This window comes from Trachymyrmex cornetzi, unplaced genomic scaffold (assembly GCF_001594075.2).
Source record: "Trachymyrmex cornetzi isolate Tcor2-1 unplaced genomic scaffold, Tcor1.1 scaffold1093, whole genome shotgun sequence".
NCBI lineage: Eukaryota > Metazoa > Arthropoda > Insecta > Hymenoptera > Formicidae > Trachymyrmex > Trachymyrmex cornetzi.
The window spans coordinates 35195-47649 of NW_017295646.1; the positions used below are offsets into that span (position 1 = coordinate 35195).

General features: G+C 35.2%; 3 protein-coding genes across 4 annotated transcripts; 2 read left to right on the forward strand and 1 right to left on the reverse strand.

Annotated features, from left to right (window-relative positions):
- Nucleotides 1-224: 224 nt before the first annotated feature.
- Nucleotides 225-2178, forward strand: bisc (TM2 domain-containing protein 1 biscotti). The gene is made up of 3 exons (XM_018508170.1): nt 225-574; nt 934-1015; nt 1791-2178. Exons 1-3 carry the CDS (start codon nt 376-378, stop codon nt 2065-2067), a joined length of 558 nt encoding a protein of 185 aa, XP_018363672.1. The 5' UTR covers nt 225-375; the 3' UTR covers nt 2068-2178.
- A 942-nt stretch (nt 2179-3120) lies between these two features.
- LOC108761567 (protein PF14_0175) lies at nt 3121-7454 on the forward strand. The gene is made up of 2 exons (XM_018508181.1): nt 3121-3223; nt 3804-7454. Exons 1-2 carry the CDS (start codon nt 3140-3142, stop codon nt 7443-7445), a joined length of 3726 nt encoding a protein of 1241 aa, XP_018363683.1. The 5' UTR covers nt 3121-3139; the 3' UTR covers nt 7446-7454.
- Nucleotides 7455-7668: 214 nt separating this feature from the next.
- On the reverse strand, nt 7669-11217 carry LOC108761543 (ATP-binding cassette sub-family B member 8, mitochondrial). 2 transcript variants are annotated; one of them, XM_018508154.1, is made up of 10 exons: nt 10959-11217; nt 10272-10605; nt 10025-10189; nt 9520-9933; nt 9134-9445; nt 8825-9048; nt 8583-8757; nt 8199-8377; nt 7989-8136; nt 7669-7906 (listed from the first exon to the last, which is right to left on the reverse strand). In XM_018508154.1, exons 1-10 carry the CDS (start codon nt 11012-11014, stop codon nt 7826-7828), a joined length of 2088 nt encoding a protein of 695 aa, XP_018363656.1. In that variant the 5' UTR covers nt 11015-11217; the 3' UTR covers nt 7669-7825. The 2 variants fall into 2 exon arrangements, with proteins under 2 accessions (XP_018363656.1, XP_018363663.1); XM_018508161.1 differs by lacking the exon at nt 7669-7906 and having other exon boundaries at nt 8055-8136; nt 8199-8322.
- Between the last annotated feature and the right edge of the window lie 1238 nt (nt 11218-12455).

The following is a 12455-nucleotide window of genomic DNA, read 5'->3' on the forward strand; positions in this document are numbered from 1 at the left end:
AATTGAAATGAAATCATTTGTGTTTAATTGTACCCCGTAAGAGCAAGTTGTTTATATTATTTAATTTTAGTATTATTTTTTTATTTTTCCATAAAATTGACATTAGTGTTGCTAGTGTATAGGGGCTTCCCATGATGCAAATAGACTACTTGCATCATGCGAGCTTCCAAGCCAATCCAAGCGTCACGCGAAAAAAGCCATAATCAGCCGTGATGGCCAATGATGGCGCTCTCGCGTTTCTCTTCGACCAGAGTCACTTGTTGTTTGTGTAAAGTGGTGTGTTTCAAAACACGAGGATGCGAACGTTGTCATCCGTCGTCTCGTGTTCGCGGATGTAATGGATGTAACGGGTAATGTCGAGTAAAATGAAACGGCATGTCCCATTCGACGCAATTTTTTAGCGGGCTGCTCATCCTTCTGTTGGCGATCGCGCTGAGCAATGGCACGGACACGTACGAGATCGACTGCAGTAATCTGCGAATGGGGCAGTACATTTGCCCCCATCCTGATTACGATTTCATAGACCTAAAGACGCAGCAACCTCGCGGTTGCACCAAGGAAAACAAGGCCAAAGGTAGGAGCTTGACTTCGAGCACCGGGATCGGCATTTCGGAGTATTCCTAACCTCAATCTCACATACTGACATTTCTGATGTTCTGTTGCTATATTTTCTCAATATTTTAAACATTGTAAAATAAGACAGACCCATATCTTCTTGCATTCTAAGAGAGTTAAGCATAGACAATTGGAGCAATTATCTTCATATTTCTTTATTGTTTATTATACCTTGCGTTGCGCTGAACGTTGCTTTTCAAATTATTATATATAAAATATCGTTTATTTTACTGTATTTAGAAGTTTGATAACATATCTAGAATTACCTGGAATTATAATTTTTACAAAATTAAACTTGGATTACTTATATTTTTTTAGTGCTATGTCTAGCTGCTGATGGCCTTATTTGTACAGAAACAAAGAACAACACTTTCAAGAAGGATATACCTTGTAAATGGACGTAAGTAATTGGGTGACTTATGCCTCTTTTTACTAATATTTATTAACTGTAATCTTGACTCAACTTGCTTTTTATCTTTTTGTAGTTTTAATAATTAGAAAAAGATCGAGAGTAGTAAATTAAACCAAAATTAGAGTTAATTGAAAGAAGTAAACTGAGGATGTAATAAAACTTCTGGAGTTGATAGTGTATTTATTGAACTCATTCAGTTGTAAATTTTTTTATTCAAAATGTCAAGCATTTGTCAATTTTCTTTATGTTACATTCCCAAATTTGAATTATTCTTACTAAAATATACTTAATATTTTCATTCTTTTTTACATATATGTTATTTTGCTTTCTTGAAATTAATTAGTGTCTTTTAATTAACTTAAGTGTGTTTTACAGAATCAGTTAACCATATTACAGATTCTGGCGTCAGCTTCAGATGATTAACTTTTAACTGGAACATATGGTCCTGATAATCTTAGAAATAATTTAAAAAGTAGTATTTTTTGAAACAATTTTTCAATACATAATTTACATTTAGATTTAGAAGCAATAAATGCTATCATAGATATTTTATTTATACTTTTTTCAAATAGTCTTATACCATAGATTAAGAATATGTAATTGAACTTGAAAAATTCATAAAGAAATGAAACTGATAACAAAAAGCTAGTAGGTTCCAGGGACCTATAACTTCTTTTAGTGTAAAATATATTTTTGTTACATTAAATATTTCAAGTTTATATATACAGTTTGTGAACTTTCACGTTTAAATTGTTGTTTTCAGAAATGGATATTCATTTGAGACATCATTACTGCTATCGATATTTCTTGGTATGTTCGGCATGGATCGATTTTACCTTGGATATCCTGCTCTAGGCTTACTCAAGCTGAGCACGTTGGGATTTCTTTTTCTTGGTCAGTTTGCCGATGTGATTCTGATAGCTACGCAAATCGTAGGACCGGCGGACGGTTCACACTATGTAATGCCATATTACGGTGCCGGAATTAACATCATAAGGAGCAACAATTTTACATACAGAGTACCACAATATGACTGCTGAGAGAAAATAGCATATTCAAAGCAAATTGTAAATGAGGACTTTTCTATACACACACACACACACGTGTTTGTGTGTGTGTATAATTGTATACTAACTTCTGCTTTCGTCACAAGCAACAGTTGCATTCGAAAATGTCGCTCGGATGTCTCCAATGCTTCGAATTCATCATCTGTCCTTGTTTAACATTTAATGTTTAAAAAAAATATAATATATATATATAATTATATATATATATATATATATAAAATACATATATATAAAATCAAAGACAGATGATGAATCCGAAGCATCGGAGGCATCCGAGCGACGTTTCCGAACGCAGCCAACGATGTACAAATCCTAGAATGAAATCCTATTTCATATATCTATATATATATTTCAATATAACTTATTTTCTGTATTCTATTCTATAAGATGAACTGTGAACGTTAACTTGTAGATATTTATCTTTCAACGAAAAATATTGTATATATAAAGATTTACTACTGATTTACTTATTGCCAGCTGATTAATTAATAAATTGTTGTTTTTATTTCTAAAGTTCTCTGTTATTTATTATGCTCTTCAGTTACGATCAGGGTTTTTCAGAACGCAAATATCGTGATAATTATACTCCCGAATTCCGTAATAATGACTCAATCGGCCTTGAACGATTTATCGCGAAACTGTAAGCTATACCTCTTAATGTCGATGCACAGACGTAATTTGATTCGTGCGATTTCGCATGTATTTCCAATCTCGTTCCTCCGATATAAATGTGAAAATAAGAAGCGTTTATTATTATTACTTCCGTTAATCCTTATTTTCGTGCACAGAACTCGGTAACGACGTTTCGCGCACGAACATCTTGCGTTCTCGGAAATCCTAAGACTGCCGACCGAAGATGCATCACGTTGCAATTTCGCATTATGTACATGTTAATCGGCACGTTTTCGATATGAAATGTATAAATCCACATACTTCTCTTCGTGATGAGTTCTTTAAAGTTATTGTTTCATAAGAGTTGAAAAGACAGACGCGATTTATTAAATCGGGAAGACACATTATTGAGAGACGAGCCGCTTCTCGCATCATGACTTCAACTAAGATTCTTCTACTTTTACCACTCGGAATTGTACTATTAACTGCGACAATATATCATTCAAACAATTCTGGGGTAAGCAATTTGATTATTACTTGATGCATATCTATAGACCTAATTTTTAAAAATAGGATAAAGCTAGATTACATTACGAGAAAAACTTGCAAATCTAAGAATCAATGAAATATCGAAGTATATTTTAAGTGAAATAATAAATTACAAATATACCAAATAGCAAAATGTCTGCAGTCTTCTAACAGACTGTCAGTAGGTTCAAGCAGAAAATGACGGCAGTCCGCCACCAACTGCATTCGCATTAGACTTGTATTCTGTTAACATCAACTGTCGATATAATGTGAAGGCAAATTGTTGGCAGAAACTTAGCAGATCCTGCCTTATCTGATGCAGTGATTCTGTTACGTTTTTCTAGCAGTCAATAGTATTATGTACATCTAATTCTGTTGTTATTTTATTAGCATAGTGTATAGCAGACATTTAAAAAATCTGTTTTTTACAGACTTGGCTATCTGAGTACATATGTAGTATTTTTTGCTTTATATATACATATTTTTTTTTGTAATAAGATGTGAAGTTTATCAAATATTATACCTGCTCTTTACTATTAACTTTTATATCGAGGAAATTACTTTTGCAGCAATACACTGACAATACAGCTGTGGAACCGCACAAAATCAGCCGACGGCGAGCAATTAAGCCCGCCACTATACATTATTGCAAGTTCAATCAGTACTATGATCAGGAGGAAGGCCGTTGTTTAGGTGTGCCAGGAGGCGGCAAAGTGCTTCACATTGAAAACAGACAATCATGTGGCATCAATGTCTTGAAGCCGCATTGTAAAAGCTCTCTCTATTATCACATTTGCAAACGCGACAAGTCGATCCTGGCGCAGTGTGCAAACAGGCAGATCTTCGACAATCGTTTGCAGCGATGCGTTTACTACGATTCAAGTAAATTAACTCCCAGTATTATTTCATCAGACGACTACACATACGATCACGTTAGAATGCCACGTTGCACGAGATATGGTCGATTTCCCGTGCCTGGCCATTGTTCCATGTTTTACACATGCGATACGAACGGACATCGACTTTATCAGAGTGTCTTCAAGTGCCCACAAAATACGGGATATCAAGTGGACAGAGGAGTTTGCAATATTGTGGCAGATTGTGTGAATGACAATTCGGTGGATACTACAGTTTGTGTTCCAGATGCCCCGGGCGAAGATGTGGAAATTTCACGTCTCGATGAAGCTGTAGACGGAAACGTGGAAGAAATTTCAGAAATACTTGAAGAAAGTAAAGCTAGCACAGACGATCCTATTGTAGAAAAAAAGGAAAATGTAAATTTCAAGAATTTCGATGGTATTATCATTACTACCCCTGTAAGTATAATAGGACCACTGTCAGAGGATAATGATAACGATACGGAAGTGTCAAGTAACAACGCGAGTTCGTTAAATCCAATCAAAGAAGATTTAATTTCTGAAGGCAGCGACGAAAAGATAATGTACAGTCAAACTCCGAATCAGCTTAAAACTATGCAAAAAACATCTGACGAAGGACAGAACGAAGAGGACGGATCATCATTATTAAATTTACGAATTACATCGCCATTAACGACAGAACTCGATGACACATCGCATTCGATTAAGGAACAATATAGAAACAACGAAGACAGCACAGTGACGCCATCGAATTTTAATAATGATTCAGTTGATCTATACTCGGCACCAACAGTAAGTGATGCACAAGAATCTACCCCAATCAGCGACGTTTCACCGAATATAAATGAAAAAATGCAAGATGCGGCTACAGAGCAATATAAAAGTAACGAAGACAGCAGAGTGTCGCCATCAAATTTGAATTCTGATTCTGTTGATCTGTACTCAGCACCAACAATGAGTAATGTACCAGAAACTTCTCTGATCAGCGACGTGTCACCGAATGTAGATGAAAACATGCAAGATGTAATTACGGAACAATATAAAAATAATGAAGACAGCACATTGACGCCATCGAATTTCAATACTGATTCGGTTGATCAATATTCGGCACCAACAATAAGTAATGTACAAGAATCTACCCCAATCAGCAACGTTTTACCGAATATAAATGAAAAAATGCAAGATGCGGCTACAGAGCAATATAAAAGTAACGAAGACAGCATAGTGCCGCCATCAAATTTGAATTCTGATTCTGTTGATCTGTACTCAGCACCAACAATGAGTAATATACCAGAAACTTCTCTGATCAGTGACGTGTCACCGAATGTAGATGAAAACATGCAAGATATAATTACGGAACAATATAAAAATAATGAAGACAGCACATTGACGCCATCGAATTTCAATACTGATTCGGTTGATCAATATTCGGCACCAACAATAAGTAATGTACAAGAATCTACCCCAATCAGCAACGTTTTACCGAATATAAATGAAAAAATGCAAGATGCGGCTACAGAGCAATATAAAAGTAACGAAGACAGCATAGTGCCGCCATCGAATTTTAATTCCGATTCTGTTGATCTGTACTCAGCACCAACAATGAGTAATGTACCAGAAACTTCTCCAATCAGTGACGTGGATGAGAAAATGCAAGATGCAATTACGGAACAATATAAAAACAATGAAGACAGGATAGTACCGTCGTCGAATTTGAATTCTGATTCTGTTAATCTGTACTCAGCACCAACAATGAGTAATGTACCAGAATCCTCTCCAATCAGCGATGTGTCGCCGAATGTAGATGACAAAATGCAAGATGCGATTACGGAACAACATAGGAACGATGAAGACAGCACAATGACACCATTGAATTTTAATACAGATTCGGTTGATTCGGCATCAACAATAAATAATGTACCAGAATCCTTTCCAATCAGTGATGTGTCGCCGAATGTAGATGAGAAAATGCAAGATGCGATTACGGAACAAAATAGAAACAACGAAGACAGCACAATGACGCCGTCAAATTTTAATACAGATTCGGTTGATCAGTACACGCCACCAATAGTAAGTAATGTAGCAGAATCTTCTCCAATTAGCGACACGCCATCAAAGATAGATGAGAGAATGCAAGATGAAGCTACAGAACAATACAGAAACAACGAAGATAGTATAGTGACCCCATCGAATTTTTATACAGATTCGATTGATAAGTACCCTGCACCAATAATAAGTAATGTACCAGAATCTTCTCCAATAAGTGACGTGTCACCGAATATAGATGGAAAAATGCAGGATGCAATTACAGAAGAATATAGAGACAATGAAGACAGCATAGTGACGCCATCGACTTTGAATACAGATCAGTACCCGGCACCAACAATAAGTAATATATCAGAATCCTCTCTAATCAGTGATGTGTCACCAAATCTAGATGAAAAAATGGAAGATGCGATTACGGAAGAATATAGAAATAACGAAGACAGTATAGTAACGCCATCAAATTTGAATATAGATACGGTTGATCAGTACCCGGCACCAACAGTAAGTAATATAGCAGAATCTTCTCCAGTTAGCAGTACGTCATCGAAGATAAATGAGGAAACGCAAGATGCAGATACAGAACAATCTAGAAACAATGAAGACAGCACACTAATGCCATCGAATTGGAATTCTGATTTGGTTGATCCGTACTTGGCACCAAGAATAAATAATATATCAGAATCCTCTCCAATCAGTGATGTGTCACCAAATCTAGATGAAAAAATGGAAGATGCGATTACAGAAGAATATAGAAACAACGAAGACAGTATAGTGACACCATTAAATTTTAATACAGATTCGATTGATAAGTACCCTGTACCAACAATAAGTAATGGGGCAGAATCTTCTCCAATTAGCAGCATGTCATCGAAGATAGATGAGGAAATGCAAGATGTAGCTACGGAACAGGATAGAAATAACAAAGACAGCACATCAAATTTCAATACCGGTTCAATCACAGATAATCCAAGGTATGATGATTCTGATATATTATCTACTCCGTCGATTTTGCCGCCACAAGCAGCTATTGATCAAATTGCCACGGAAGGATTATCCGAAGTTACTCCGTCAATAGACAGTAAAATTGCAGATGCTAGTTCATTTGCACCAGATGAAGTCGAAAGTTTTTCTGCTCGATATTTACCCGACAATACTGATGAATTATATTTAACACCAACGACGGGATCCACTTTTTCGAAAGAAGTAACCGCACCGGATGACATTGCAACTACAATTCATCCCATACAAGAGCCACCTATTTTAGACAGATCTGGTAACGCAAAGTAGTAAGGATAGCACGGAAACATCTGCTTTAGTAACTGAATAAAATGCTCTAATTATAAACATATATATACATCTTAAATAAATTCATAAATTGTATATAATTTTTTATTTAGACTATATAGATATTGTCATTTTTTTGTTAAAAGGTGTATATATAATGCGAATATGTAGATAAAATAATTTATTGTATGTTTGTAATTTGATTTCCGTTTCTGAGGTAGTCGCGAGCAATTTACATAATACATAAATCCATTTTTCTATATACATCGAGGTATAAAGAAAAAATTATTTTATAAAACGGGAAAATAGTAATAAATACCCTCTTATTATTTTACTTACATTAATCGTTTGTACAATATAATTTGTTCTATGTCTTATTACTATTACATGTTTTCTTTTTCCTGCTCGTTAACGAGCATGTAATATACTCCTTTTCGTTTAATCAATTCCGAATGCTTGCCCATCTAAAAAACATTCATTGTTTATGAATTATATATATTTATATAATAAAAACATGATGTTAATTTTATCGATTAAATATAATACCTCCACAATGACACCACGTTGTAACACGACAATTACATCGGCTCCCTTAATGGTACTCAATCTATGAGCAATGACAAGAACTGTTCTACCTTTTGTAATATTTTCAATCGCTTTTTGAACGACTCTCTCGCTTTCATAGTCCAATGCACTAAAAACACAGACAAGTAGATAAACACCAAGATAAATTTCATATAATCTTGCTATTCCTACCTTGTTGCTTCATCCAGAATTAAAACAGATGGTTGTTTTAATAAGGCTCTGGCGATAGCAACTCGTTGCTTTTGTCCACCAGAGAGTTGTGTGCCTCTTTCGCCAACCTCAGTCGCGTAGCTGTCTGGAAATTTCGTTATAAATTCGTGCGCATTCGCTTCTTTAGCTGCCTCGATGACCTAAATTGATCGAATTTAGGTCTGTTTTTTATTGCCGCACTTTCTGAACTAGTACACACAGTGCAATAAGTTGAAGTGAAACAAATATACGTTTGTTTTACTTTAACTTATTGCACTGGTTCAGAGTGCAGCAATAAAAAACAGACCTTATGGAAAATATTAAGTATATATCAGTACTTATATTAATTTAAATTCTTTTTTTTACCTCTTCGTCTGTTGCGTCTTGTCTCCCATACCTAATGTTTTCCATAATGCTGGTAGCAAATAAAGTAGGCTCTTGATTGATATAGCCTAAAACATTGCCTCTGAGATAACTTGAATTAAGGGATTTGATATCTTTACCATCAATAGTAATAGAGCCTTCATCAACATCATAAAATCTGTACAATTTTAGGTATAAATTTTTAAACTTCAAATAAAATACACGTTATTGTTGTAAAATCATACCTTTCTAATAATACAGCTACTGTTGATTTCCCGTTACCACTAGTACCAACAATAGCCACAGTTTTCCCAGCGGGAATGTGTAAGTTAAAATTTTTCAAAATAACGTGATCAGGTCTAGTGGGATAGCTGAAATTTACATCTTTGAAAACTATATTCCCTGCGAGAGATTTATCCGCGATTATGTCACCACCGATCATCATTGATGAAGGCGGCATATCTAAGTACTAAAAAAAAAAAAGATATAATTATAGTTTTTAATTCAGGAAAAGTTACTATAAAATTGTATAATCCAAATACATAATAAATTACCTGAAAAATCCTGGCCCCAGCACTCTGTCCTCTAACGAAGGTTCCGAAAAGCACTGATAACTGGCCTAAAGACTTTTGTATGGTTTGTGTAGCCATTAAAAATGCCATAAGATTTCCTGGGGACAATTGTCCTGTAGAGAGTAACTGCCCACCAAAGTACAGCGTGGAAAGTAAAATGCCGTTAAGCAATAAATTCGTTCCTGCTTGAAAGAAGCTTATACCAAAACCTAATCGTTCGTATAGATCAGACGAACGTTCAATCTCTTTGTAAAACATTTCCGCTTCTTTCTTCTCCGCGGCGAAGGCTCTCACCTGATAAAAAAAAAAGGAAGTGCAGTGTATTAATATTGTTTCGCATCTTTTTCAGTTTATTATTTTAAAAATACCGTTCGGATGTTTTGTATTGCTTCCTCGCAGACGGCTGTAGACTTTGCAACTTGATTTTGCGCTTCAATCGACAGCTTGCGCAAACTTCTTCCCAGCAGAGTACCGATAAAAATTATTGGGGGCAAACTGAATACCACAAGAGTGGTCAATTGCGGTGATATCACTATTACAGAGACGATACAACCAATAATTTGTGTGAAGCTTCTCAAACCTTGAGAAATGCAGATTTTAAATGAACTTTTAAAATCTTGAATATCACTGGTCAATCGACTTACTATTTCACCAGAACGCGTTTTGTCAAAAAACGCTATGTCTTGCATAATAATGGACTTGAACAAATCCTGACGTAAGCTCACTGCAACTCTTTCACCAACATGTGACAGAGTATAAATATATGCAAAAGTAAAAAATGCCTTGAAAGGTAAAAATCAGATATTTAGAGACAAGTATGTGGTATTTCATAAAGAGAGATATCGAAAAAAGTATTGTAATTATCTTACATACTTGAGCAATGTACATGCGTGCCAAAATAAAAGCTGGTTGAGTAAGCTGGAAAATAACTTGTTTTGCAGAATCATTTTTATTCTGACATATTTCCGTTAGTACATTTATGACACTTCCAACGCATTGCGGTATTTGTATATTTAACAATGCAACTATTAATGCACTCTAGAAATATGGAGATTGTCAGTACAATATTTGCAATAATATAAGATTTATCAATTATTTTTACATGTCTATAAATACTTACTGATAGTGCTAGTAATAAATACCAGATATGTGGATATAAATACTTGAAAAATTTTGTCCATTCAAAGATCAAGTCAGGGTTATCCGGATTGACTGGACTTATGTCATTTATTCTTTTGGCTTCTTTACAGAGTATAATTTGATTATGTGATTTTAAAATACAAGCAACCGCTACACCAAGTCCACTGAAACCAAATTTCTGAATGTACGAGAAAAGCTTTGACTCATTCACATTTTCTTTGGCACATCTTTGAGTAATTTTACTAAATTCACGCTTTGCTGTCCCCCATAAATTCTGGCTTCTTCCTTGCAAGAAACACTTCTGCAAGGAATACCTGAAATTAATTAAATAAAAATTGATTTATCATCAAAAGAACACGTTTATCATTGTCTTAAATCATTCCAATCCTAAATATAGGATTTTTATCATGTGCATACATTTTTATACTCATGTGTTCTCTTTAGAGATTTATATGCGGTATAATTACACACAGAGACAAAAGTAATTCATATTATCTTGAAATAATAGAGCCGTTATTATGATAAATGAATATATAATGCAAAATGTATAACATTCATTATTTTTATATGTATCATGTTTATATATTTTTATACCGATATTTTTTCTTTAAAGATTTATGCAATATAGCTATAGACACAATTAGAGACAAAAGTAATTCATAATTACCTTGGAATAATAGAGCCATTATTATAAGTGAAAAACGCAGCACGTAATACAGACATTCTTGTAATATATTAATATTATAATTAGTGATATTGAACTAACGTCTATTAATTATGCCGGCATATATCTTTCGGCGTGTATATTTCGTTCATTAAATTCATGAAAACACATTACTATTAATGATTCTTATATAGATATGATGATGGAATTTTTTTTCCACTCAACTGCTGAAAAGGTTAAGCTAATAATATCGCAACCAAGGGCGCCGCCATGTTTCAACTTATCCATCGCGTGTTCCATGATCTTCTCACAGATGGCTCTTAATGTATTATCTAGCCAGTTTGTTTTCGTGCTGTTTCGCGCTACGTGTAGGCCGCGTTGGGGGAAGTGTTATTAGCGCTATTTGTGTCATAAATGTCATAATTCTATCTTCATCGTCCATTAGACGTGAGACAAGGATATTATGACACAAATGGCGCTGATAGCGCAAATCCCGAACGGAGTCATACTCGTAGCTCGTTTCGAAATGCGCGTGCGTGTTTTGAAGTTCGTAACTTATTCGCGTAGAAGTGCCTATAAGTGAGTTGAAGTAACGAATTTATCCTTGAAATTTTGTCCTTGACAGCATACGATGAGAAATCCCGGAGAAAGCGACTCCCCAAGGCTCGGCTGTGACAATTGCGCGGTCTGCAGGAAACAAGGACAAATCTGGTAAGCTACTTTGAATCTTGCGGTTACTTTGGGTCTTGCAAAATAGGATTCTGTTGCTTGTGGAAAAATACGCGCTATTGAGACACGAGAGATACAGAGAAAATAAAAGGCAATTACATGCAACGAATTTCATGCTGAATTTTTGTCAAGATTATTATATCAAATCGCTAGGTACTCCTGTTTCATATATATATATATATAAATTTGTTAATTTTTTCTCTGTCCGAGATCTCGGCCCGATTTCTAGCATCGTGGACACAAGGCTTAACAGCTGATCGCTACAAACAGCAATTATACCGATTGAGTAACGAATTGATGCAAAAAAGATCGTCCGTAGCTAACAATCGACGCAGAGTCATTTGGTTGGATGATAACGCTCGACCGCATGTCGGGAAAAGCGTGAAGCAGACATTTCGAGAGCTTGAATGGGAAGTTCTGCCGCACCGAGCGTACTCTCCAGACTTGGCACCGTCGGATTACCATCTCTATCGTCCTACTCACAGTCAGACAAGATGCGTGCCCAAGGCCGATCGCACCAACATTACTTAGACTTTGAGAGTTTTGAGAGAAATGAGAATTTTAAGCCTGGTTTAAAGTCAAAGTAACGTTGGTGCAATCAGGTCTAAAAAATGTCTTTTGAAATATACATATTTAAAGCCCGATTGCACCAACGTTATTTTGATTTTAACCCCGGATCTACAATAGAGTTCTAAGCCCTAAGCCATAACAAATGGACGAATCGTAGTCGATTATTCTTTTCGAATTCGACTGTAATTGGTCAATTTCTTA

Bases quoted from the DNA above. Each gene is read 5' to 3' on its own strand.
- bisc (XM_018508170.1), top strand. From the start codon at position 376: ATGTCCCATTCGACGCAATTTTTTAGCGGGCTGCTCATCCTTCTGTTG. The intron at 575-933 runs GTAGGAGCTTGA...ATATTTTTTTAG, and splicing joins CAAGGAAAACAAGGCCAAAG to TGCTATGTCTAGCTGCTGAT. The intron at 1,016-1,790 runs GTAAGTAATTGG...TGTTGTTTTCAG, and splicing joins GATATACCTTGTAAATGGAC to AAATGGATATTCATTTGAGA.
- LOC108761567 (XM_018508181.1), top strand. From the start codon at position 3,140: ATGACTTCAACTAAGATTCTTCTACTTTTACCACTCGGAATTGTACTA. The intron at 3,224-3,803 runs GTAAGCAATTTG...TTACTTTTGCAG, and splicing joins ATCATTCAAACAATTCTGGG to CAATACACTGACAATACAGC.
- LOC108761543 (XM_018508154.1), bottom strand. From the start codon at position 11,014: ATGTCTGTATTACGTGCTGCGTTTTTCACTTATAATAATGGCTCTATT. The intron at 10,606-10,958 runs GTAATTATGAAT...AATTAATTTCAG, and splicing joins AATGGCTCTATTATTCCAAG to GTATTCCTTGCAGAAGTGTT. The intron at 9,049-9,133 runs GTAATTTATTAT...TTTTTTTTTTAG, and splicing joins CTGGGGCCAGGATTTTTCAG to TACTTAGATATGCCGCCTTC.